At 38.6% G+C, this 26,580-nt stretch overlaps 2 protein-coding genes across 14 annotated transcripts in view; one reads left to right on the top strand and one right to left on the bottom strand.

Moving 5' to 3' along the window:
• Window positions 1-21,481, bottom strand: DRAM2 (DNA damage regulated autophagy modulator 2). Of its 10 annotated transcripts, none has more exons than XM_070267222.1 (11): window positions 21,289-21,430; window positions 19,134-19,188; window positions 18,522-18,750; window positions 15,717-15,803; window positions 14,511-14,655; window positions 11,019-11,086; window positions 9,645-9,784; window positions 4,126-4,303; window positions 2,980-3,062; window positions 1,471-1,563; window positions 1-945 (listed from the first exon to the last, which is right to left on the bottom strand). In XM_070267222.1, exons 5-11 carry the CDS (start codon window positions 14,639-14,641, stop codon window positions 838-840), a joined length of 801 nt encoding a protein of 266 aa, XP_070123323.1. In that variant the 5' UTR covers window positions 14,642-14,655; window positions 15,717-15,803; window positions 18,522-18,750; window positions 19,134-19,188; window positions 21,289-21,430; the 3' UTR covers window positions 1-837. The 10 variants fall into 10 exon arrangements, with proteins under 10 accessions (XP_070123323.1, XP_070123326.1, XP_070123328.1 ...); XM_070267225.1 differs by having other exon boundaries at window positions 15,686-15,803; window positions 21,289-21,429; XM_070267227.1 differs by having other exon boundaries at window positions 15,686-15,803; window positions 18,637-18,750; window positions 21,289-21,429.
• The window catches only part of CEPT1 (choline/ethanolamine phosphotransferase 1), a 33,555-nt gene continuing 27,507 nt past the window's right edge, over window positions 20,533-26,580 (top strand). Inside the window, exon 1 of one of the 4 annotated variants that reach the window (XM_070266373.1) lies at window positions 20,533-21,038. The gene's annotated coding sequence lies outside the window, so the exon portion shown is untranslated. 4 annotated transcript variants of the gene reach the window in all.

Raw genomic sequence — 26,580 nt, 5'->3', positions numbered from 1 at the left:
TGCGGTTTGAGGTGACTTTTATTTGAGATTAATCATATCTGCTGTTATTCACAAACTTCTCAGTCTTGTGTGTGAACACTAACCCTCATTTTATGTAAAACATGATTGGAGTAAATTTATCTATAGCTACTGCTCTTATTCATTAGTGATTAAAATCTCATAGCAGAGAACAAACTTCACGAAATGATCGCAAGCACATATGACAGACCAGTTAGCATATTATCCGGCCTTGTGGCAGGAATCAAATTAATACCTATAGAATCTCTTGTGCAAAGATTAAGCAATGAAAACGTTCACGTGAATTCAGGTCTGCTTCCCTTTACAGGTGGATTCCAGAAGAAAGAAATTTTATAAAGACTGTAAGAAATATATTAATATGATAAAACTATTACTTCAAAACCCAATTCTAAAGGAGCTGCTGAGCAATGTTGATTAGGAGGTCGTGGACAATGCTTCTCATAAAAGTGCTCCAAACAAAACATGCTTTACGATGATTTACAAGGTGTGAAAGGCTGGGTTTTGCAGACTGCTTGGTGCACTTCTGGCTGTTTCTCTTACACAAAGTAGAAAAAATCTACAGTGCTGTAGTCCTTTGGTTTTATTTTCTGGGATAAAAAACGTATAGGCATAAATCTTTTTACATGATCCTCTTGATGATGTCCTTTAAAACAACTTATCAAGTGGTTTAACTAATGTCTCTTGATTATCAGTATTCATCAATGTCGCTGTCAGTCTTGATTAACTGGTTGAAAATTTCAGAGCAGAATCAGTAACTTTCATGAACATTTTCCCAATCCCTGAGAATTATAATCACCACAGAAGTAGTTTATGCTTTCATCATAAATCTCTGGGAAGTAGCCGTGTTCGTTCATTGTTAATAGGGCAAGGAGCAGTGTCATAGAGGGTTAATCCGTGTAAATTGGCTTCCACCCGTAAAGAAATTTTCTGGAACAGAAAAGAAAATTACACACAGAAGTTTGCTCCTTAAAGACAGATCACATCTTCAATACGTTCTGTAGACTATCTTTTGTGATTAGGAATGTAAATCAATTCTAATGAGCAACAGAGTGACACAGCTGTTGTAGGGCAAAGGCATCATCTGTAGTACCAATAGAGCTGGGAAAACCATGCTTCTCTACTCAGAAGTCCCTCAGGTTTTCTTTGGTTTCTATGAAAATCAGTAAAACTAAATGTTGAGGACGGCCTACGTAAATGTAGACAGAATTGATGAAAATCCTGTGAAAGAATTTCTGCAAATTTTGTTGTTTTACAATCCTATTTTCAAAGCTGAACCTCGCTAGCAATACACTACTTCTCCAGACAACAGGACAATTCACCTGAGAAGCTACACTTTCAGCAGCACTACTTATGAAGTTAACTTTCGAAAAGGTTGGAGACTTGCCAAAGACAGTTCTGTTATTCCACCTGAAGGAAGTTTGACTGCATAAATCTAATTCTGTCTTTTCTTACCTGAAAATCACGGATATAAGTCAGGAAAAAACCAAAGAAGGAAAATGACATAGACCATTCTGCTGCAGTAGTGATCATGTGAAGCACATAACCCTTGAGTGACAATGGAAAAAAGAATAGTTCTGTGAAATTGTATTCAAATGACCTACAACTTCCCTCAAATAAAAACCCCATAATTCTTATGAACCAATCTGCCTTCTGAAAATCAACTCTTGATTTATTGAACATATCTCAAGAATTAAAGGCAGCCATTAGGTAAGTCTTCCTAAATGATCTAGCCATGGTAGTTTCCTCTTTGTTGTTGTTCCAGCCAACCAGTCAAATCTGACTCCTAGCAACCTTGTGTACAACAGAGAGAAACCCTGCCTGGTCGTTTTGCATCATCCTCTCACCTTCTGGTGCTATATCAGACAATGCTACAACGTCTAGTGCTGTGTACAGACAATGCCTATGAATAGGTTTTCATGGCCAACGTTTTTGGAAGTGGGTGGCCAGGTCCTTTCTCCTAGTCTGTCTTAGTCTGGAAGCTCCACTGAAACCTGTCCACCATGGGTGACCCTGATGGTATGTGAAATACCAGTAGCATAGCTTTCGGCATCATAGCAACATGCAGCCACCACAGTACGAATCCAGCAGATGGGTGGTGTGGTTCCCTGACCAGAAAAGGAACCCAGGCCATGGCAGTGAGAGCACCGAATCTTAACCATTAGACTAGGAGGGCTGGCTACTCTCATCTAGAGCAAATAAAATTTCCATTTGAATAACTAACACAGAATAGGAGAACTCTACAATCAAGAAGTTACTGCCTTTCCCAAAGCCATAAGATTCATAAAATGTCACTAAAAAAAGTTTAAGTAAACAATGCTCATAAGAAATTTAGTGTTATTTTTAGAGCCTTAAATAATATATAGATTATAATGAGAATCTAGTAAATTATGTCATTCATTTATTCTCACAAACATGTCCTATCCACCGTTGATTCTTTAAAAATAATTTAAAATAAACTGTCACTGAAAGTGTTGTGAAAACAGATGAACTCAATTTATTATCTATTTAGTACATGTCTTTTTTCTCAGGATCAAAGATGCTGTGTCCATTCAGATATCCACTATATTAGAACCTGAATGCAGAGTCTAAAATAATAAACTTCCAGATTACAAAAAATGGAAGAAGATATCTTTTTAGTTCAGAAAACAAGCATTCTAATAATAAAAGATCTCAGTTTGGTATATTATATACTATATTCATATGTAGAGAAGTCAATTTCTGAGAAAACTCTTTGCCATTATAATTCTCTTCAAGTCTTGAAAACATCCACAGATCACAGGTGAGAGGAGAATATGGATGGTTCTACATAAACTCTATTATATATAGAAAACAATCCTAATATCTAACTGATTAGTCTACTGAAAAAGTTTCATTTTAGTGATGCAATGAAAAATACATGAAAATCAACCAAAATAGTCATCTTTAATAAAAAACTAAGTTTTAGAGACTCTCAGTTCTTACTTTGTCCTTTGGGCTCCAGTGGAGCTTCTCTACTATATCAATGCCAAAACTGCCATGGTACAAAAGTGATGAGCAAGTCAGCACTACAAAAAAGTAAGTCAAGGAAGAATCTCAGAGAAGACCTGTTTAAATTAGATTATAACAAAAATCACTTTAAAGGTCCAAAAAATTACTCATACATTTGTTCCAAAGGTTCATACCCAGTTTCTTAAAGGCTTCATGTTACATGGCAGTAGTAAAATTTAAATTGTGCCCAGAGAATTACCATGAAATGGTTCACATGGTCAATCCCTCTTTGCTCAGTAAACTAGCAGCTCTATCATAAGCCTTTGCAAAATAATTGCTCTCAAAGATGGCACTAACTCATCCTTCATATCTTTGAAGTGAGTACAGTAGTCCCCCACTTATCCAAGGAAGATACGTTCCAAGACCCCCAGCGGATACTTGAAACCACAGATAGTACTGAACCCTATATATACTATGTTTTTTCCTATACATACATACCTATGATAAAGTTTAATTTATAAATTAGGCACAGTAAGAGATTAACAACAGTAACTTCTCTTTGGAATACCCGAATTGCCAGAATCACTACTCCTGCACTTTGGGGCCATTATTAAGTAAAATGAGGGTTACTTGAAAACAAGCACTGTGATACTTCGACAGTCCATCTGATAACTGAGATGACTACTAAATGACAAAGGGGTGGATAGCGTACACAGCCTGGATACAATGGACAAAGGGATGATTCATGTCCTGGGCAGGAGGGAGCGGAATACTCAAGATTTCATCATGCTACTCAGAAAATGGCATGCAATTTAAAACTTACGAATTGTTTATTTCTGGAATTTCCCATTTAATATTTTCAGACAGTGGTTGACAGTGGGTAACTGAAACCACGGAAAGTGAAACCATGGGTAACGGGGCACTACTGCATGATCAGTCGAAACCTTATCTTTGTTCCTAGCTCTGTTACTGAGGTCCTACGCCAAATCTGAATTTCATGTTTCCAATCTTTTAATTTAGGGTTACTAACCCAAGAACCTCACACATAAAAGGACTGTTTACAATATGTCAACAGTGTTCACTTAAATTTTGTTATTCAATTCTCTTCTAAGTGTAGCCACATTTTACAGCAAAGGATACTGCTAAATGCACTTACTCCACACCAGATAACTAATAGCAGTCTGATCCAGAAGACTTGTTTGCCATGAATTTTGGGCTGCATTTGGTAGGAAAGGATGGTCTGAACAAACATATATAATGAGCCCATACCAAAGGTGAGCACAGCTCCACATACATGTATAGCAAAAAAGGTGGTTTTCTGAGAGGTAGAAAGAAGAAATAAGTAAAAGAAATTCAAAACACATTGCCAACACAATATTTAAAGGGACAAGCCAGTCATTTCAATAGGACATTTTCTGACTGGAAAAGCTCTGCAGATTCTGCAAATTACTTCCTGAAGTAATTTTCTTTCATCATACTCAGCACAAACCTGAGGATTACAGTAAAACCAAATTATTTCATGTGCCACTACTGAAAATATAATAGTTCTTATTCATTTACTCATTTTTTTTTGGTGAGGAAGATTGGCCCTGAGTTAACATCTGTTGCCAATCTTCCTCTTTTTCTTTTTTCCTTCTCCCCAAAGCCCCAGTACATAGTTATATATAGCCTAGTTGTAGGTCCTTCCAGTTCGTCTATGTGGGATGCTACCACAGCATGTCTTAATGAGTGGTATGTAGGTCCATGCCCAGGATCTGAACCGGTAAAGCCCCAGCCGCTGAAGCAGAGCGGGCAAACTTAACCACTATGCCACCAGGCCAGCCCACTCATTTACTCATTTAAGAATATGTTTGCTTACAAGTGCCTCACTGTTCTAAATACTCAGATATGTTAGTGAACAAAACAGACAAAAATCTGGCCCTCAAAGTTTACATTCAAGTGAAAGAGCACAAATAATAATAAACTTTAGAAATAAGTAAATTCCACATATATTAGATGGTGATAAGGGTTACAGAAAAAGAGCAGTGCAAGGAAAGAAGATTAGGATGGTTGGGAATGCTGGGCGTAGGGAGCTTCTATTTAAATGTAATGGCAATTTAAAGACTCAAGAAACTAAAACATTTCCCCTTGGCTCTAGTTTGGTTGGTTTTGATAAATTATACAAAGAGATTATCATAAATTGTAATTTTTTTCTCCTTTACCTTACTTTTATCAGTATCCATTTACATTTTTTACTTTTTACTATATATACCCTCTGCTTAAAAGTGAGGACAGTAATTCTTGAAAAATTCTATAATCAAAGACTTTTAGTTGAACTACTCTATTTTTCTAAACTGATGCTGTCTGTATGTCATTTGGCTGAGAAGGTACTATACAGCACGTGGCACAGAGGGTATGACTAAGGTAATAAAAGAAGAGAAGTTAGGGTGGGTTTCCCTTCTTTTATAAGCAACTGAACTAACCCACAAACACAGAGTAAATTCCCTTAGTTGAAGGTATAGGAAGTTTCTAGTATAAAGAAGTAAAAGATAACTTATTTGCCAAAGGCATTGGTTTCCTTTTGGAGAGAGAAAGGGCTACCTTGATATGGTTTGGGGTGTTATAACTGGCAATAAGTTATGAGCACTGGGAAGGGAAAAATAACTGTCATTACCGTTTTGGGTAACCAAAAAGAAATAAAACATTCAGCACCCATAAAATAACAGAAAATGCTAATACCTTCTCGCGTCATAATTATGTGAATTTATTTACACATATGCATAAAGTCTGCAAAAATATAGGCGAAAATGAAAATAACTAAAAGCAGGAATATGGGTGAATTTTCCCCCCTAAAAATATTCTCACATATATTGATGAAGCTAAATACAGATATAGCCTGATCAATGTCCACTTGTAATCAGCACACAATTCCATCAACAAATTCTGTGAATTAAAAAGCAAACATAAATAGAGAGCATTTACTCCTGTAGTTTTATAATTAAAATAGAAGTATATAAAACTGGTTTTAACTAGCTGTTCTTTTGCTTAATATAAATTAATATTAATTATATATAATATATAACTATAAATCATGTAAATTATATTTTGTCATGTATGAGAGCATGTTTGTGCTAAGCACCATGTTAGATGCTGGGGATACCACAGTGAACAAAACCACTGTGCTTATAATTAATGGAGAAATATACCAACTAAAAAATTTAAAAATAAATTTAAAGAACAATAGCTATAAAATTAGACTATAATAAGTGCTATAAAGAATTAGTTTCCAGAGGCTTCGAGAACACAAAAAAAGAAAACTTGAAATGTACTGGAGCAAGTCTATTGACAGAAAAAACTTCCCTGAGGAAGTATAGTCTGCACTGAGATCTTAAAGATGCCAAAATCTATTTAGGCTTGGGGTTGGGGAATGTCTATCAGAAGAAACAATGTACGAAATGGAGTAACATAAATTTGCCTTATTTAAGGAACAAAGAAAGGCCTGTGTTACGCACAACAGAGACATTAAGAAGGGGAATGATGCAGAATGAGGCTGGAAAGGCAGACAGGATCCAAAACATACAAGACCTCTGAGTTAATTAAGCAGTTTGGCAGTTTATCAAATTAACTGTTTCTCTCATTATATCTCTTTTCATGCAACTTTGGACCTGTAGAGCTTTAAGCAGGGGTATAGGGAAACCGAGTGACATGTATATAGTCATACACTGCATAATGACATTGGTCAACAACGGACCACGTATATAACGGTGGTCCCATAAGATTAGTTCCACATAGCCTACGTGTATAGTAGGCTATGCCATCTGGGTTTGTGTAAATATATTCTATGATGTTCACACAATAATGAAATCACCTAATTACACAATTCTCAGAAGGTATCCCCGTCGTTAAGCATCACATGACTTATAACATATAATTTACAAAAGATTACTTTGGCTACAATACTAAAAAAGGGATCTAAGAGTGAGTACAGAGCAGCTATTCAGGAGGACATGGCAGTAGTGCAGATTAGAGATGATGAAAGCTGAATTGGTTGAGAAGGAGGTGAGAGGGAAAGAAACAGAAATGGAAGTGGAGAGAAGCAGATGCTTTCAAGAAATACTCAAGAAGTAAAACCAACGATTCCCTACTTTAAAACACAGTGCTCGTCTCTCTTCCAAGTCAAGCTCTGTAACTGTAAACCATTTATAGACCTGGTTTGTACAAAATTTTTTTATATGAATCAACTAGAGTTTGTCTCTGCAAGAGAGAAGTGGGAAGAGGAGGAGGAGGAAGGCACTCACCACATTAAATAAGCAGTAAAAGTTACATTAGAAAGGAAGGAAGGACAACTGTTTGATATTTGGGTAATGCTGTAGGGTTTGCTTATAAACAGGGCCCAGCAAGGAAGCCATCAGTGAAAGATGCAGAGAACATTCAACAGGTGCAAAGTTGTATAAAAATAGATGTAATCAACAGAGAAAAAGAAATTTGATTCAAAATTACAAGGCCAAGAGGCCCCCTGTGGTGAGGGTGAATTAGAATGAAAGCTGAAAACAAAGGAATACAGAAAGCACATAAATATAAACTGTGTTAATAGATGAATGAGATAAAGGCAGAAACGCAGCTTGCATGGGTGCTATCAGGAACTGCTACTAGAACTTCCCGGGCTGTGTAAACAAGTATCAGTTACTAACAGAAGGAGTATGCTAAATGTGGAGGTGACTTTGAGATTCATTTTTACCCTACAGTGATGATATTGTTAAATTGATCAAAGGACAACTGGAGCAAAGAATGAACTATCCATACACTAAAAATTTCAAAAAACATATTTTTAACATTGAGCTATTAGAAACTGATTAGGAAAAACAGGACCTTAGTTGAGGTAAAGTCAGCCAGCTAGATGTCCACCAAAATTTTTGTGTCCCCTCCATAGTATACAGTTGTCCAGGGAACTAATGCACACCAAGACTACATTTCCAAGCCCCCTCAATGCATCTTGCAAATGAATGTCAGTGGAATGATGTGAGATACCGCCAGGTCAAGGTTTTTAAGGAACAAGCGTGATTTTTGCATGTTCTCTTTATTTCAGCCAGCTAGATGCAGAAGACAATAAGGACTTACGGAATGGCAGAGACCAAAGATAGATAGTGTAGGGGCCTTAAATCACTGTGGGAGGAAAGCCATCTATCACCAACAAAACCTGCACTGGATGCATGCATGTAAGAAATAAACTTCTATTGTGTTAAGCCATTAAAATTTTGGGCTTTGTTACAGCAGCAAGCACCACCCTAATATGTACCTGATATACTTACAGAAATTACTAGTATTAACCATTACTAAAAAACTGAAAAACAGGAGACACCAATCAGAAGCAGTATAGGAATGGAGAACTTTGAATAAGAGGGATAGAATATGCCTATATATGTGTACTTGATACGACGAATGTGTGTTTATATGTCCAAATAGTTATTAGATGTCTAAACAGGTTATCAAATGTCTACACTGAAACTTTAAAGACTTCAGAGAGAGACATCAAAAAGCACCATATGTCCAGCATGCAGTTGATATTACCAAAGACTCATCTGAAAGAAGGTCAACAGAAAGGAACATGGAGAGTGTGCAAACATTTGGTAAAGGTTGACTGCTGCTTTAACATTAAGAATTCTCTGAGATGGGGGGCCAGCTCCGTGGCCGAGTGGTTAAGTTCGCGCACTCCGCTGCGACAGCCCAGGGTTCAGATCCTGGGTGCGGACATGGCACTGCTCGTCAGGTCACATTGAGGTGGCGTCCCACATCCCACAACTAGAAGGATCCACAACTAAGATATACAACTATGTACGGGGGGTTTGGGGAGATAAAGCAGGGAAAAAAAAAAAAAGATTGGCAATGGTTGTTAGCTCAGGTGCCAATCTTTAATAAAAAAAAAGAGAAAAAAGAATTCCCTGAGAGGGGCTGGCCCGGTGGCGCAGCGGTTAGGTTCATATGTTCTGCTTCTCAGCGGCCTGGGGTTCGCTGGTTCGGATCCCAGGTGTGGACATGGCACCGCTTGGCAAAAAGCCATGCTGTGGTAGGCGTCCCATGTATAAAGTAGAGGAAGATGGGCACAGATGTTGGCTCAGGGCAAGTCTTCCTCAGCAAAAAGAGGAAGATTGGCAGTAGTTAGCTCAGGGCTGATTTTCCTCAAAAAACAAAAAGAATTCCCTGAGAAAAAGCTGGAAGAGCTACAGATCCTCCCTTTACCCCCTTATATGAGGTACTGGGCACCTAGGAATTCAGGCGACAAATGGCAACATCTAAACAAGAATAGAAAACAGGTAAATGAGTATAACTTATTAGGCATATTAAAAAAAAGTTTAAGTTTGAATTGTGTCGCTTATCATTTATATCAATTCTCTCTGGCCTTGGAGTAATCTCCAATTAAGTAGTAATACAGTCTAATAACTTCCTGTGGATCCCCCAAAAACTTAGAATAATTTATACATGTTCAAGAGATTATTGAGAACGAATTTTTATAATTGTGAATGTAGCTATTTCTAAGAGGGTCAAATAATTTAAAGGTGGTGGATTCTATTTTGTTAAGGTAAAGAAAATAACAGCATGTAACTGAATGTTTCAGGTTTACTTTTTTAACAAGGATCATTATGTACTTCAGGAAAATACCTATGCTGGACTAAAACACAAACCTGGAAGTTTGCCACAATAGAAAGTCCTAAACAACTCAGTAATCCAAGTACAAGGCCGGCCTTGTTTAATCTGATGATACGATTCTCTTCAGGATTCAGAGCCTGAACTTGCTTATAACGAACATAAATAGTAGCAACGCCTGGAAGAGATAATCCGAAAAACAATAAAGTAGTAAATAAACGAGGAATAAAGTTGCCAATAAAGAGTTGACAAAAGTCACTGCTATTCAGAAACATAGACTTTCCTTTCAAAGTTAATCTGAGAGAAGAAAAAAGACAAAAAACAAAAGCAGCTGTAGATTTTAAAGAGCTTTTAAGGTTGCGTTAAGGAACTACTGATATCTGTGTGACTGAGCAAGTTATTTGCCTCCTGTGGGCCTCATATTTATAAACATTTAGGATAGAATTTAAGAGAGAAGTTTGATGTTTTCTGAAAATCTCTAATGATAAGTGTTATATATAAAACACAAAATATTCTATATGATTAGCATTAAAGTCTAAAGTAATTAGTTCTAGAATATGGATAAAAATGGACATAGGCAAAAAACACCAAAAGATTATTTGTCTTTCATTTCAATTTATTTCAAATTACTACAACTTGGCTCAATCAGACATAGTTGTCAATTACACAGAAAAATCCCCACTTAAACATCTTTATTAGTCAAGAAGGGGCCAAATTGAACTTTCCATTGCAAAAATATTGCCAAAGAACTCAGGAGTGTAGAAAACATAACAGAGATATGCTTTTGAAAACTTTAGTTATAAGATGAACTTCTGTACATTGAATCATTTTCTTGACTTCAATTTTTGACCCGATAAATAATAAACATACAGAAGAACACATATTTAAAACAATCAATTGATGAAAGAAACAACATTTTAGTATATGATTAATAAAAATTTGGTTCAAAAAATAAATAAACAGGAATATAAAATACTATAGAACACTCCATTCCTTTGGCATCAGAATATCACTCAAAAGTCAAAACGTGGTTCCATCACTATTCTTAAACTTCTAAACTGTTTATCCTAAAGGAATTTAAATTAGGGTTAGAGTGATCAGTGTGATTATAGCTGTCATCTGCTGGCTGCTTAAGAAACCCACTGTAGGCCTCAAGGAATATTTGGTTACACTTTACAACTTCTATCTGGATGAGCAGTCAAATAGCCTTCTAGATACTTTTTTAAGTTTATTTTCATAATTTAGCATTTCTAGAAATTGTTTTTCTTTTAAAAGGAACACATCTGTGATCAATAATTTAGTGATAACATTCCTTCAAGTATAACTAGAAAATAAAACAAGTAACACATAGTGTTTAAAGAAGGGCAATTTAGCTATTAATTTCGATTGTTAAAACCCCTCTCATTACTTACATAAAACTGCGGCGATATTTAACATGGCCCCAAACAAGCATTTTTCTGGAGCGACTGTACCAGTGTCGCTGAAAGAAAAAAAGAAGGTGTGTGGATTTCTCACACTAGATATACACATGTATGTCTGCTAAGGGATAGGAAATAACAGAGGTTACTTCAAATCCTTTATCTTTTTATAAATCCATGAGTTCAACTCATATAATCTTACAATGAGAACATGACAATTTGGGCTCACGATATTTGCCTATTCACTTTTTTCTCATACCACTTAAGACTACTTCTTCTTCACATAATAGAAATCAATGTAAATTGATAAAAAGCTATCCTTGGCATGTTAAGGCTGTATAATTGACATTTATCAGTCAGGCAGATGTGTTTATCTATCTCACCTGAATATTCCCTAAACACCAGAGGTCCTTTCACAACTCTGTCTCTTGGTATCTGTTGTTGACTCTGCCTACAATTACCCTTAATAACTTCCCGATTAACTAAAACATTTATCAAGCACCTACCATGCAGCAGACAGCATTTTAGGGACAGGAATACAGTGGCAAGTAAGAGACAAGGCCCCGCCCTCCTGCAGCTTCTGTTTAAGAACGGTTTTGAGGCCCCTGCTCTCTACAGCCTTGGCCAAGTCCTCTGGCAGAATGCTGACTCGTACACCACTCTGTCTCGACTTCTATTAAAATCACTTATCACACTGTATTGCAGTACATCTGTCTACATGCCTGTCTTTCAGGGCTGTCTTTCAGGGCAGTGTGGAATACACAGATCCAGATTCACAGCTCACCATTTACTAACTGTGGAACTTTGGGTATGTTCTTCTATCTCCCTGAGACTGTTTGCTATCTGCAAAATGGGGCTACGAATTCCCTCCCAGCCTCATGGGATCAGTATGAGGAAATGAAACTGGGGTGATGCATGTGAAGTATCTAGCATAGTAGCAGGCACACGGGAGACATCCATTAAATGTTAGTTCCTTTTCCTTCCCTCAAACTACTGCAAACACTAAAAGGATAAAGTTTTTAGTCTCAAAGTGAAGTACTATAGGAAAGAGATAATAAAGATGTCAACCGAGACAATGTAACGGGAATAAAAAAGAAATGTAAAGTCCTATCTGGTAGGGAATTAGTAAGATTTGGAGAACACCTGGATTAGGAGGTTTAGGAATACTAAAGTATCAAAAATAAATTCTAAGGATTGCTCCTTCCGACTCTAAAATGTATTTTCAGATACAAAAGATTTTGTTACGCTGTGATCGTCTTCAGGGAGTAGAGATTAGAGTTTTTTTGTCATTGTTGTTCCTTCGACCTTTCAAGTTTCAAAGAATAATGTATATGAATTACTCTTATAATCAGAAAAAAATCCATAATGTTAATAGTTGTATTCCAAATGATGCTCCTATTTTGGATTACCCCATAAGTAAACAGCAGCAGTCATTTCCAAGATGGCTGGCTAAGTGTGCTCCCTCTTCAGCTCTGGAACAGAACGACAGAAACTACCCTACAAGTGAAAATGGCCATGCCCATCACCTCATCAGCACAGCACTTCAACCCAGCGGTCATCAAACTATTTTGATCACACACTATCAAAAAAAAATGTCTCATCATGTAACTTCAAAATATATGCATTTATTATATTATTATTATATGTTAAATATAAGTTTAAATATTTTGAGATTAAGAAAATATACATATAAGTTCTAATAATTTCTTCTCATACCCTAGTGCCCAGTTTCACGCACCCTATTTGGGCATCTGCTACTTGGACCAACTAACAGAACACCTGCAGCTCCCTTCAGCGGAACTGTCTTTGAGGTGAAATTTGCATTCAGTTACGTCCTTTGAGGCTATTACAATTAAACCTCTTAGACAGGGTCTATGAACTGAAAGGAACTTTGAAGAGTATCTAGTTTAACTTAATCATTTTTCAGACAAAGGAAATGAGTCTGAGAGAAGCAAAAATAAGTACCATTGAATTTAAATATATTAGAAACTTGGAGAAAAATCCCAGGGTAATACTACTAAGTTCACTAGCAGAAAAATAAACAGGCAAAAGAACAGGGACAGAAAAGGAACTGTCTAGGGTACTGTCTATCAGAAAATCACATGCAGTACCATGAGAGAACTGAAACTGAAAAAGAACTCAATGGTCCCTTAAATTATTAAAAGCTCTTTAAAGTGAAAGTAGACAAGTTCCTGAAGGGGAAATAAAAATGCTGAAGGATCCTCATGAATCTTATATATGTATCCTCTCTTGGAGTTATTAAAGAATGAACTGGCTCTTTAAGCTACATATTCCTGGTAAACAGTGGTGATTATTTATCAACTTATTCCTAGAATTGGAACCTTAAATTTTAAAATATCCTTGGGTTTTGTAAATATTCCCAAAGTGCACTCAATTTGTTGATAGCCTTTGTGCCATACCATACCATTGCGGAAACAACAAATGTAGATGGTTAATGCCCTGATCTCTTCTTGACATTTTAAAAAGATAAATTTAGCCTTTTGGTTTCTCATCCTTTAAAAGTTTACTATTTTCTGTGTTGGAAAGGTTATTTTTCATAAGGTAAACAAACAAATGAAACAACTACAACAACAACAAAACAAACCAAGCTCTGGAAGGAAATCAACCAACCATGAAACACCTTGCCGGGGGCAGAAACTGGAAGGGGGCTGCAAGACACTTTCACTTTTTCTTTTTATAAGCACTCCAGTATTGTTTAAAATTTGTTATAACAAGCACATATTGTCTTCATAATTGGAAAAAAAGAGGGTTATGGACATAGCACATGCAACTGAGTACCCACACTTACATCATTAGTAGTTTTGAAATTTCAAAAATATTACCAATAAATTTTGATACTTAATATGTCAGAAAGATCTATGCAACATTTCATAAAGAGTAAGAGCACAGCCTCTAGAGTCAAATTGCCCAGTCAAACTGAACCTTGGTTCCAACAATAACTGAGTTGCATGCCCTTGGACAAATAAACAATGTAACCTTCCTGGACCTTATTTCCTCCTCTCTCAAATAGGGGTTGTAGTTCCTACTTCAAAGGGTGGTTGTAAGGATTCAATTCTTTAAGACGTGAAGAATGCTTAGAACATTACCTTGTACAGAGTAAGCTGATCAATGTTTGTCATTACCATTGTCTCTTAATATGTTGCTGTTTGTAGCATTTTTGAATTTTAAGAGGAAAATAATTCCAATTCTGTCTTCTGAGACGACTTCAAACAATTATTTGGAAGACATGGCACTAAAATGTCGCAATTCACTAACATATTCAGTCACTGAATCTTGCCCGTCTGTCTCCACATTTCTCTATTACATAGAAAGTGCCAAATACAACTTCCTTTTTATGTTCCTTTTATTGTTGTAATGTCAAACACAAAATGTGAATTTTAAAATGTTAACATTAAACGTTGGCTCCAATGTTAAAATATGAACGAGACATAAACATTCTCCTATAAAAGAATACATTTCACTGACCTGATATAAGGCAAAACAGGGTCAACATGGTGGAGAGTTATGGCAGTAATGTATGAAAATATGAAAGCAGCAGCCGTCCAAATTACGAGGGCTGAAGGAAGGAAACTGAGGCCTTGCTGAAACCACCACATCTCAAACAGGTCTTCTAAAGTAGAAAAAACAAATTAGAAAAGATTATTCACAACTGTTTCATCTGTTCTACTTTAGCCACCCACTCCCACAACCTTGTACTTATCACTCTGAGCTGTTCCACTTCTGAAATCACCCCCTGCTCATCTACTAACACCTGCTCTCCTTTGATTTCTCCGTAAATGGAACCAAGACTCACCCACTTGCCATATCCAGAAACTTTCTTTCTCTTGCATCTTTCCACGCAAAATCAAGTACTAGGTAGTTTATTCTGCCTCATAAATTTCTTTCAAATCTACCCCTTCTCTCCATCTTCACTGCCCCTACCCCACCTAAGCCACCATCATTTCTTGGCCATATTATTATTATGACCTCCTAAATGGTCCTCCTCTTGTCTGGACCACAACCAATTTAAACTCCACCTTTAAACCAGAGTGATTGTTCTAATTCTAAAATACCAATCTGTGCACCTGATTCTCCTACAAAGAATCTTTCAGTGTCTCCCTTAAGACTTTATAAATTGTCTTTCCTCCTCTGCATGGTCTATAAGGTCCTTGCATTCTCTGATCTCTACTTACCTTTCTACATTCATCTTTGGCTACTCTGTTCCCAATTCCTTGCTCTAGCTATCATCATCTTCGTCATGATTACAAAAGCAAACACAGGGTTTACTCCATGTCAGCAATGTTACTAAGCACCTGAAATGCATGATTTAATTTACTCCTCTGCAAAGAATTATACAGGTTAAGAGAACTGCCCAAGGACACAGGGCTGGAACATGGTAGAGACAGGATTCAAACTCAGGCAGTTCCTAACACCAAACACTATGCTGTACTCCCACAGCTAACTTCTTTCAGACTTTCAAATGTGCCATGTTCTCTTGTGCACCTTTAGACCTCCATGCATGTTGTTCTGTCTGGATGGCTAGACTACAATGCTTTCAGCCCGCCCTCCCCACTACCACCAGTTAACGCCTATACGTTTTCAAGTTCTAACTCTTCGAGCTTCAGCTCAGTGTCCCCTCTGTTTCCAATAGCACCGTTTACCTCCCCAATGAGGAAATTCATCACACTCAACTGTTACTTGTTTGGTTTTATCTTCCTTCTAAACTTTAATTTCTGTGAGAGCAGGAAGCAATGGTTTTGTTCATCATATTTCCAGCTCCTACATGAGGGAAAAAAAAATGGACCTAAATACACATAATACACATCACCACTTTCTCCCTCAAATCCTGGACTGAGGAAATTTGTAATAATGAGTCGATGTGAATTAGAAAACATAAATGTATCTTCATGCATTTAATTTTTTTAAAACATATACAGAAATACTTCCAAATTACAAGAAATTACTCCTATGCATGTGAAAATACTTTCATGTTTGGATGAGCATTATCTCGTAGTTTGACGGAATGAAATTTAGTATACCCCATGAACTCTGCAAAACTTACAACTCTTTATCTCCACATCCTCCAACGTGCTCAGCTTCCTCATCTCAGACTGACTTCCAAATATGAAATCTCAGCCACTTTTGACTTACACTCGGTATCTACTCTGATCATCTGACTTGTTGCTAAATATGTACATTTAAATCTTGCTAAATAAGTTTCTTTTCCTTTTCCCCTGAAGTCACCATCATAGACTAGAGTTGAATAATTTCCTGCCTGAATATATCATGATCTCTTCTTTTCCGTTCGTCTTCCCTAGTCAGTCCTTAACATCCCATCAGAATTTTTTTCTTCATCTATTTAGTTAATTATGACAATTCCTCACCAAGTTCTTATAGAGGTTTCCCCAGTATAAATTTCTAGGACAATAATTCTCAATTTTTGTAAATTTTGAATTACTTCAAAAATTTTTAATTTTTCATCATTCATCTCTTTAAACATTATTTTAATTTGTTTCTGATAATTCCAATCTAAAGTCCTTAGGAGTTTAGATCCATATTTGTTGGTTCTGCCAACGCTTGCAGATGTGTTTCCCAGTTTTTTGGGTTTTTTTTTAAGATTTTATTTTTATTTTTTTCCTTTTTCTCCCCAAAGCCCCCCAGTATCCAGTTGTGTATTCTTAGTTGTGGGTCCTTCTAGTTGTGGCATGTGGGATGCCGCCTCAGCATGGCTCCATGAGCAGCGCCATGTCCGCACCCAGGATTGGAACCAGCGAAACCCTGGGCCAGCGCAACGGAGCGTGCAAACTTAACCACTCGGCCACGGGGCTGGCCCCATGTTTCACAGTTTTTGACTGTGAACTCATATTTAGACGATCTTAATCTGGAAGCATTCTAAAAGGCTTAGATTAAGGGTGAATCATTCCAGGGAGGATATTATATATTTCTGCCCGGCACTCTGGCACTTTACTCACATGGGCCCTTTTAATCTCTTGGTTTCCGAGGTTTTTTTTTTAAATCATTTAAATAAGTAAATTTGAACCTTGAATCTAAGTCACAGCAGACCCTACAGTTTCAATTTCTCAGGTGGTTTATTCCCCTACCTGGAGCTGTGGTGGAAACGAAAAACTTCCTCTGTGATCTCTCTTTGCCAGGAAGGAGATATTTTTCAAAGCTCACTTTTCACTGAGTGTACAGATTTTCGAGGGTCCTAGCTGAATTTGAGGGGAGGTGGTTCTACAAGGCTATGAGTCATACAATTTCAAGCGGAAACATTTATATTTTCTTTTTTATGAAAAAGTCATCCCCTGAAACACAGGCACCATTTACACAAACTACCCTTTGAATAGTATCTCCTGGAGCTGTATACCTGGGAGGTCAAAGGGGTATGAATTCTACCTCTCTATAGCCTGGGTGGGAAGCAGGGGGAGCCTGTAATCTGCCCCTAATTGTGCTTTATTTCTGCCACCAGCCAAATACCCCCAAAGGAGACAGACTGCTAGTTTACTACTCTGGTTGCAGCTCTATCTTTGACTTTTTAGCCCTGGGGATTTCCCTTTCCTTCCTACAAGACCTGCTTTGCATTTAAAAGGCTAATTTATTCAGCATTTAGATGTTTTGGCAAAAGGGATTTTCAAAATATTTTGTCCACCCCATTGCTAGAAGCATAACCTCCTTCTCCATTAATCGTTTTTGCATGTCCAAATGCTTCCTATTCTTCAAAATTGAGCTCAAATACTGTCTTCCACACACAACTTTCCCTAATCCCTTTGCATCTGGAAACAAGCACTCATCCCTCTGAGCACACTTGATTTGCACATCTCTTACAGTTCACTATCTTCTACAGTACAAAAATTTAGGAGGCTGTCTTCTTCAGTGCTTAAATCCTTGAAGAGGTACTCCACTTCTCTACCTAAGCAGAGCAGAGGGCTTTGCCCAAAGTAATCACTCAATAAATACTGCTTGAACAAACAAATAGCCAAAATCGAATCCTTTCACTCGAAAAAGGTTTTATTATTTTCCTATTTCAGTAAACAATGTTACCATTTTTCCAGGTTATCCAGAGTCTAAGACCTCAGAGTAAGCTCAGATTCTCTCTTCCAAAGCCCTCACACGCTGCCAGTAAGTGACAGCAATTCCACCTCCAGTCATTTGCAACCATTCTTCCTCCCAGTTCCCAGTGTAAATACGCAAGTCAGATTCTCAATTCTCTTGGCCTAATTGCTTTTTTTCTTCCCCTCCATCTATTCTATACACACTGCCAAATTAACATTCCTAAAAATTCTTGTGTTCAAAAGCTTTTTTTTTTTTAATAAAATTGTGTGAATTTGGGCAAGCTTTACCAATTTCTCTGAACCAGTTTCTCCTTTGAAAAATGGGAATCATATTATTGGCAAAGGCTGGCACTGTCCAATACAGTAGCCACTGGGCATATGTGGCTATTTAAATTTACAATTGATTAAAATAAAATAAAATTCATTTTTTTTTAAAGATTGGCACCTGCGCTAACATCTGTTGCCAATCTTTTGTTTTCCTTCTTCTCCACAATGTCGTGCGGTACATAGTTGCATATTCTAGTTGTGAGTGCCTCTGGTTGTGCTATGTGGGACGCCACCTCAACATGACCTGATGAGCGGTGCCATGTCCGCGCCCAGGATCCGAACCGGTGAAACCCTGGGCCGCCGAAGCGGAGCGCGCGAACTTAACCACTCGGCCACGGGGCTGGCCCCTAAAATAAAATAAAATTTAAAATTTCAGTTCTTCAGTCATACTGTCAACATTTCAAGTGTTCAAAAGCCACATGTGTCTAGTGGCTACCATATAGGATGATAAAAATGTAGAACATTTCCATTATTGTGGAAAAGTTCTCTTGGACTGTGCTGGATACTTACTGCAGAGATTGCACTCATGTAACACAAGTAAAGAACCTAACACATTGCTGAAACATAATAAATATTGAATTTTAGTACTAACTGATAAACGGTCTAAAATAAAATAACACCTGCTTCATAGAGGTTTATTCAAGAACTAAATGAGATAATATATGTAAGATACTGTCACAGGTGGTCAATAAATGTTTGTTCCTCTTTTAGAATGTAAAAGGCGAATTACCTGTTCACATAATATCAGTCTTCAAATCTGTCCAAACCTGCACCTTTCGTAAATCCTAAAATCCACATACAAACAAAATAAGAGGTGGTTTCATCTCATATGCTTTTAAACACGTACAATTTCAAGACAATGCACCAATATTGTTCATGGGCAGAAAATTATGCTACAGCACTATTAACAGATTTTTTTATGTATTTTATAATTATGTCATATCATCTGGAATTAAATATTTTAAATCTAGGATATCAATTTTCTTAAGCTTTCTCATTTTAGACACCTTTCACTGATCTCAAAAAGGATTAAAAAAAAAGAAAAACAGAGTTTCCTCCTATAGAAGGAAAAATAAAAATGACAGCTTATTGTTAAGCAAAATAAAGCATTAACTACTCCGTGTGATGCAATGGAGTTGCAAAATTAGATATATCTAAGTGCAAATCCTAGCTTTATCAGGTCCCAGCTGTATGATTCAAAGAAGGCAAGTTACTTACCTTCTTTGAGTTACAGTATTCTAATTTGTAAAGTAGCCATCTAAAGGATTGTTCCTTAGAGTAGAACAGAAAAGGCACAATACATAATAATGATAGCTGAGTTAACAATTCTGTACGATCGTTATGAGCCACAGGGATGGGAAACGACAATACAATTCTTTGTATATATAAATCATCTTGGATTCGTATCTCCTTAGCTTTGAGGGTTCTAGTTGTTTAAACTGACAACTTAGAGAAGTAGGGCTTGAAATAGCTTATCACTTGGCTAACAACAACTGAGAAATTCAAGTGCACCAACTAGGTGAGGAAAACCATTGCCCACGTATTTTCACATTGGAAAGCTGGAAGAACGGTTGCCTACTGCCAATCAAGGAAAATTAGAATTCTAATGGTTAATAACCTAAGAAACCTTTCAAAATACTTGAAAATATGCAGGAATAACCTTCAATAGCAGTAAGAGTGTTTAACAAAACGTTCTTGCATCTCTCATCTATCTTCTCCGCTTTCTTTGAAGATCCCTGAATCAGAACTGCAGTTACAATTTTTAAATTTCACAGATATTTAAATGCCACTGGTAATAAGATGAATTTCTTATGCTGTCTCCTCTAAATGCTGACTGCTAAGATACAATAAGAAAGTAAATTCTGGATATTCCAAGTGAAGAGAGAAAGCCCTAAGCTTCTTTAAGAGATGCACAGAACCATCAGGCCCAAAGTATAATAGAAAATGGTTATTTTTCTAAACTCTAACTTAGCCTCTCGACAAGTATAATATTCTTGTAATGGTTAAATCCTAGAGTCGAGAAGATTAAGCAATTTTTTAATAAGTGGAATCAAATGTTACAGGGAGAGAAATAGGGGAGAACCTGATGATGCAACGCAAACTACAGAGCTGCATTTGGGTACCGATTTATAAATTAAAATTTGAAAGAACAGGAAAAATCATTTCTGGGGTGTGTTTTGTTTTCCAAATCTATCTTAAGGTAAAGCTCGGCTGTGAGGATACAAAGGACTTGCCGCGTACCTTTCAGTATTGGGCCCCCGCCCCCCGCGATAGAATTGAGAATAGCCGACCGGAGCTTCGCGTAAACACAAGGTCACCACAGATCTCAATTTCAAACCTTCCTTCCTTCCCCCCCACCCCCAAGGAATGTGAGCCCAGGAGTGACAACTGGAGCGCGTATTCAACCGCAGATTTTGTGGCACTGGGGCGAAGGTTCTTGGTAACCGCTTAAGACACAAAAAACGGAATGATTTAGACCGCTGCCTCCTTCCCGAGGAGCGAAGCACTCCGACCAAGATCTCGGCTCCGCTTTGCCTGCGGCCGGGAAAAGATAGGGGAGGCGGAGCTTGGCCCGGCTTTGGGAACCGGGGTGGCGGGGGAAGAAGGGGAAGAGACCAAGGACGGAGACCGACAGGTGAGTCGCGGACCACCCGCCCCCGGGGACCCCGGAGCCTGCCTGCAGCTCCAGCCACCACCTGGTCCCTCTCCCGTGCCTCGCACATTGTGGCCCCTGGAGACTAGGCGCGCCAGCACGCGAGACGCCTGCCCGCCACGGGGGTGAAGGGCTCCGGGCTGCGTCCACTTTCCCGACCCGCCTGATGGCATCCTCAGACACACACCCTCAGAGCGGACCGAGGCCAGTCCACATCCCCTTTCCGGCCTACCTTGCTTGGACGAGCCCGCTAGTGCTGGTGGCCGGGTCCGGAGTCTGCCGGCCGGACGGACATGGGGCGGGGCCCCGGGGCGCGCTCCCGAGCAGCCCGGCGGGGCCCGGGGCGCGCTTACCTCCCCGAGGAGCGCGCCCGCGCCCCCGCTCGTTCGGACTCTGTATCCCTTTACGGCAATCGCGAAAGTGTCGTGAACGTGCTGCCGCAGATCAGAGTCACCCAGTCGGCTGGAGGCGGAGGTCTTATTTCCAGGGGTGTGCTTTTTGCTGTCAGGGTAAGGCTGCGGGGCTCGGTCTTGGGAGGATGGCCAGAGAGTGAAGGACGTGTTTGAAGGGCGCGACTCCGACGAGGGGTGGGGAGAGGGCTGCATGCTCTGGGGTGGAGCGTGGAATATAGCTGTGTATGGACTCGCGCGAGGCAAACGCAGTTCTTCCTCGCTCGGGGTGGCCTGGCGCGCGGGGTTGTCGGGAGGGCGAAGGGCGACTGCCCCTAGGAGAGATTGAGATGGCAGAGTGCCAGCGCGGGAGCCCGGGGGCTGCTGTGTGGGCTCCGGGAGTCGGAGTGGGCAGACCCTCGGCGGGCCGGGGCCGGGGCTCGGCGGGCCGAGGGCTGGGGGCGCTGCCGGCGCGGAACCGACCTTGCCGGTCAGGTCCACACCCTCCTGCTCCGGGGCTGCCCAGTCCACAAACCGTGTTGCATCCTGTGCCGGGGTTGCCTTCCCTTTGGAATGCGGTGCTGGTGTTTCGTGCCTGGGCCACTCTTTTTGGTCAGCAACTTTTCTAGAAATTTCAGCGTATATTGACAAGCTCTGAGATTGCCCGCTAGGGTTCATTTCCGCAGTATTTTGAAAGAGAAAGGACACGAGGGTTGCTAGTGTTTGTCCGTGTTCCCAGGGACGCTGGATGAATGAGATCTTTACATTCAGCTGCGTTTAACTTGTTTTCTCTAGTTCGGCGCTTGGCATTTTTGTGTTATTTTTGGTGTTTTGCATCATTGGTATTCTATATGTAATTTTGCTTTGAGTCTCTTAGTTCATTAGTGAATCCATATTACCATAGTAGGCAAATTCATGGTTGTCTTTCAACAGATTAGCTTCTTATCTTGTATGTGGACAAAGAATAAAGATTCAGTTTCTGTTCTCGAACTAGTAGTAATGTGTTCAATGTGTGCATGGAATTGACTAACATCACAAGTTAGACTGGTAAGGGCGTTTAGAAATTACTACTTTAGAACCATTGGTATTCACATAACATTCCAGAGGTTGAAGTTCTAAAAGCATTTTGCTGAGAAAAACTAGTCAAAGCCCCTTGTACAATTTGTGTTTACAACCCTTGCATTGAAGAAATGTTAGATAAATCCGCCTCTTCTATTAACCTGTTCCACCACAGGCATCTTTATTTGTTGTCCAGTTAATTTACAACTGTGGTTTCATAAATTCATTCTCCTTCTTCTCCCACACCGAGTCTCTCTTAAAAATTACATTATAAACACTAAAAAATGTTTGATATATAACTAAACTTTTTTTATAATCCCAAGTACATTTTATTGCGTAGTTGATTTGTTTTCTAAGCAGCAGTAGACTTGTTGTTTAAGTTGGCTGAAAGTACTGGTGATTTTTCTTTTATTTTTGAGGGTCATGCTGTGCTGTCTTTTTTAAGGGAATAGGAAAATAATCTATAAAATGCCAGGCTTTTGCTTTTTTTTTTCCTGGAGGAAGCTGTTTCCTTTTTTTAAGGAATTCAGGATTTTACTTCAGCAAAACAGTAGATCTAAATTGTATTACACAGTACCGTTTCTGCTTCCAAGTCTGCTGAAAAGGCTTTTGTTTTTTGCTAACTTGTTCTGTGTATCACTTGTTAAATAATGCTGAATGTAATCCTGTGATCCTATTAGTTTTCTTTCCTTTTTTTTCACTTGCTTTTTATAATTTACTCTGCCTCCCAAATAGTGTTGTCCTTTAGTATTTTCCTGTAGTAGTGCCATAAAGGTTGGAAAGAGCTGTGTAGTCACCAATTCCTGTGAAAAGACGATAAACATACTGCTGAATCAGTGCAGCTCAAAACTTGGCACTCTTAGACATGGGGTGATGGGACTTCTGGAATCTCTCCCTATCGGTTAGAGGTTGTGTGAGCTTACCTTATGCTCTGCTGAGCAGTTGGAGATTTCTTTTTTAGTGTAATACTTGTCAGATGTTCTCCAGTGCTGAACACAGGAATAATATAGGCAGCATGCCCTTATCCTCGGCTGCTGTAAGCACAGATGTTCTACATCATAGATTTGAGGTCCATAAACTGTGCCTAATTTTAGTAAAAATATTCATTAAATAGGTCTGATTATATTTTTGTACCTCTGTTGGACTTTTCACATAAATATTCATGCCTGCACAAAGAAAATTCTTTATTAGACCATATGTATGCTCTCCTCTGGACTCCCACAACAGTTTGTTCACAGCATGTTATAACTTAGTTGTTTACAAGACTGCCTCCCACCACTCTTTTGAGCTTCTTGAGGGCATAGATGGCATATGGTAGTTCCCCCTTATCCATGGGGGATATATTCCAAGGCCACCAGTGGATGCCTGAAACCACAGATAGTACTTCACCCTATCTGTTACTGTGTTCTTTCCTGTACATACATACCTCCGATAAAGCTTAATTTGTAAATTAGGCACAGTCAGAGATTAACAACAACATTAATAATAAAATTGAAGAGTTATAACAATATACTGTAATAAAAGTTATGTGAATGTGATCTCTCTCTTGAAATATCTTATTGTAGTACTCATTCTTTTTGTGATGATGTGAGGTGATACCATGCCTACATGATAAGATGAAGTGAGGTGAATGACATAGACATGTGACTTAGTATTAGGTTGCTATTGACCTGACAGTCCTTCAGAAGGAGGATCATCTAGCCATGACAATGTTGATGGGTGGATGTCAGGAGCAGACATGTCGATGATGGGTGGGGATCCAACAAGAGGATGATTTACATCCTGGGCGTGATGGAGTGAGATTTCATCACACTACTCAGAAGGACATGCAATTTAAAACTTGTGAATTGTTTATTTCTGGAATTTTCCATGTAATATTTTCAGACCATGGTTGACTATGGGTGCTGAAACCATGGGAAGCAAAACCACAGATAAGGGTTGACTATTGTATTTCAATCTTTCTGTTTCTTCAGAGTGTAGAACAACTAGGTGCTCATTAAATACTAAATGAATCATACGTGTTCCTTGTTCCACAAATAAGTGCTGATTACCTACTTAGTGTGTTAGGTGTGGTATGAGATTCTGGGAAAAAATGTTAAGACAGTCATAGCCCCTGCACTCATGGAGCTTACAGACCAGTGTATGGGGAAGACAAAAAAACAACAAACAAAGTCCAAAATGTGGTAAGTGTTATGAGGGGAGCAGTGTTATGAGGTGGAACCAGGTTATAACAGAGGAGGGGAATTTGCTGTTTAGCAGTGGAAATGTTACAATAACTGTAGGGCTCTGATCAGTATCATCATTAACTGAATTCTAGGTGACAGGAAGTTTTTACAGTTTAAAATATTCACTTTTACTATTATGACTTATGAAAACATATCTTCAGTTAACAAATGTGCTGTGCTACAAAATTACATGTTTCTTTATAAGCTCATTGATGGCTTTCTGCAATATCAGAATAAAATCCCAACTCCTTGCCATGGTCTACAAACCTCTGCCTTGTCTGGCTTTTCAAACTTTATTTTATCCCAGTCTTCCATCTGGTTTACGACTTTCTAGCCATAGTGATCTCTAAGGCACCTGAACAAGATAAGTTCTTCCTTGCCTCAGGGCCTGTTCCCTTCTCTTGGACTGTTCTTCCTCTTGCTCTTGGAATGGTTAGCTCTTCCTCTTCCTCAGAATTTGGTGTAAATGCTACCTCTTCATAGACTTCAACCACTTTATCAAAAAGGTGCACTCCCCAACTATTTTCTGGCTCTGCACTTTGTTTTCCTCAAAGTACCCCTTCGTAATGTGTAATGTTATTTGCCTGTTTACCTATTTTTAGTTATTTTCCCATTGGACATGGGAGCTGGGACCATGTCTGTCTTGTTTACTGTACTCAGATCTTGGCTGAATGCATTTGGAACTTGGAATCCATTTTCACATAAAACCTTATTACTGGTGGCTAGGTTTCTAGGCTATCCAGCACTCATTTTAATTTCATACCTTAATTTTTTTACTTCCTTATAGTGTGGCAAGGAAAGCACATTTTCTCTTCACCCTTTTGGGCATAGGCCTGACTCCAGATAAAAATCTCAAGTGGCTGAAATAACTTTTATAATATTCATACCTCCTTTCCATATTCCCGTTCCACATCCTTTTTCCCTTTCTCTCCGTATAGTCCAATCTTCCCATTGTAGCCATCTACCCTGTCCTGCTCCCTTGAGGTATGCTTGCTTTTCATTTGCTGAAATTTAGAAGCTCCTGTTTTTTTCCTGAAATAGTTTTTATGGCAATAGCCTCTGGGTCTCAGGTATGATGGGAAGAAGGAAGAGTAGAGGGGACCTGTGGCAGTATGTGTTGAAAGCATAGTAGCCATATGTCAGGGGCTACATGTATCTGAATTTATATTTGCAATCTTGTTGCTGATAGCTTCACAGATACAATGTTGCCAAATTGAAGTGTTCGGAAACTCATTGGCTTTTTTTCAAGGATGAATTATATAATGGCTAGATCTAAAAGGTTTGTCAAAATGTAGATTTTTCTAAAAGAGAAATAGAAGGTAAAAAATAAAAATCTAGGTCAGAGGCGTAAAACAGAAGGAAAGTATCAGTTTATCGTATAGTCCTGCCAAATGCTCAAACTTAAAACCGTTAGGATCAGTTGCTTATAGGTGTTCAGTGCCAAAAGCAGGCCAGCACCCTCAATATGTCACCTTTTCTTTTTAACAATAGAAGAGTGGAACACTACAATAATAAAGCATAAATTGAGTTGACTAAAATTTGTATTCCCATTTAAGTAGAACTCCATAAGAGCTGATTGATTATAGCTCACCAAATATGAAAATGCATGATTCAATTTAACTCTAGAAAATTTGGCTACTATAAAGCTAAGTGTTTTGGTGGTTATCGGTCTGTCATTTGATCTAAAATGATCTTGTAACCAGTTGTTTGACATTATATAAATATTGCTTAGAAGCAGTTTTAGGGGCTGGCCCGGTGGCACAGCGGTTAAGTGTGCACATTGCACTTCGGCAGCCCCGGGTTCGCTGGTTCAGATCCCAGGTGCAGACATGGCACCATTTGGCAAGCCAT

The sequence above is a fragment of the Equus caballus genome, chromosome 5, assembly GCF_041296265.1.
Source record: "Equus caballus isolate H_3958 breed thoroughbred chromosome 5, TB-T2T, whole genome shotgun sequence".
Classification (NCBI taxonomy): domain Eukaryota; kingdom Metazoa; phylum Chordata; class Mammalia; order Perissodactyla; family Equidae; genus Equus; species Equus caballus.
Note: the sequence above shows the minus strand (reverse complement) of the source record. Positions and strands in the feature narration are given on the sequence as shown.

Bases quoted from the DNA above. Each gene is read 5' to 3' on its own strand.
- DRAM2 (XM_005610336.4), bottom strand. From the start codon at position 14,641: ATGTGGTGGTTTCAGCAAGGCCTCAGTTTCCTTCCTTCAGCCCTCGTA. The intron at 4,304-9,644 runs GTTTGTGTTTTA...TCTACCTCTCAG, and splicing joins CTATTGTGGCAAACTTCCAG to AAAACCACCTTTTTTGCTAT. The intron at 946-1,470 runs GTAAGAAAAGAC...TTTCTGTTCCAG, and splicing joins CTTATATCCGTGATTTTCAG to AAAATTTCTTTACGGGTGGA.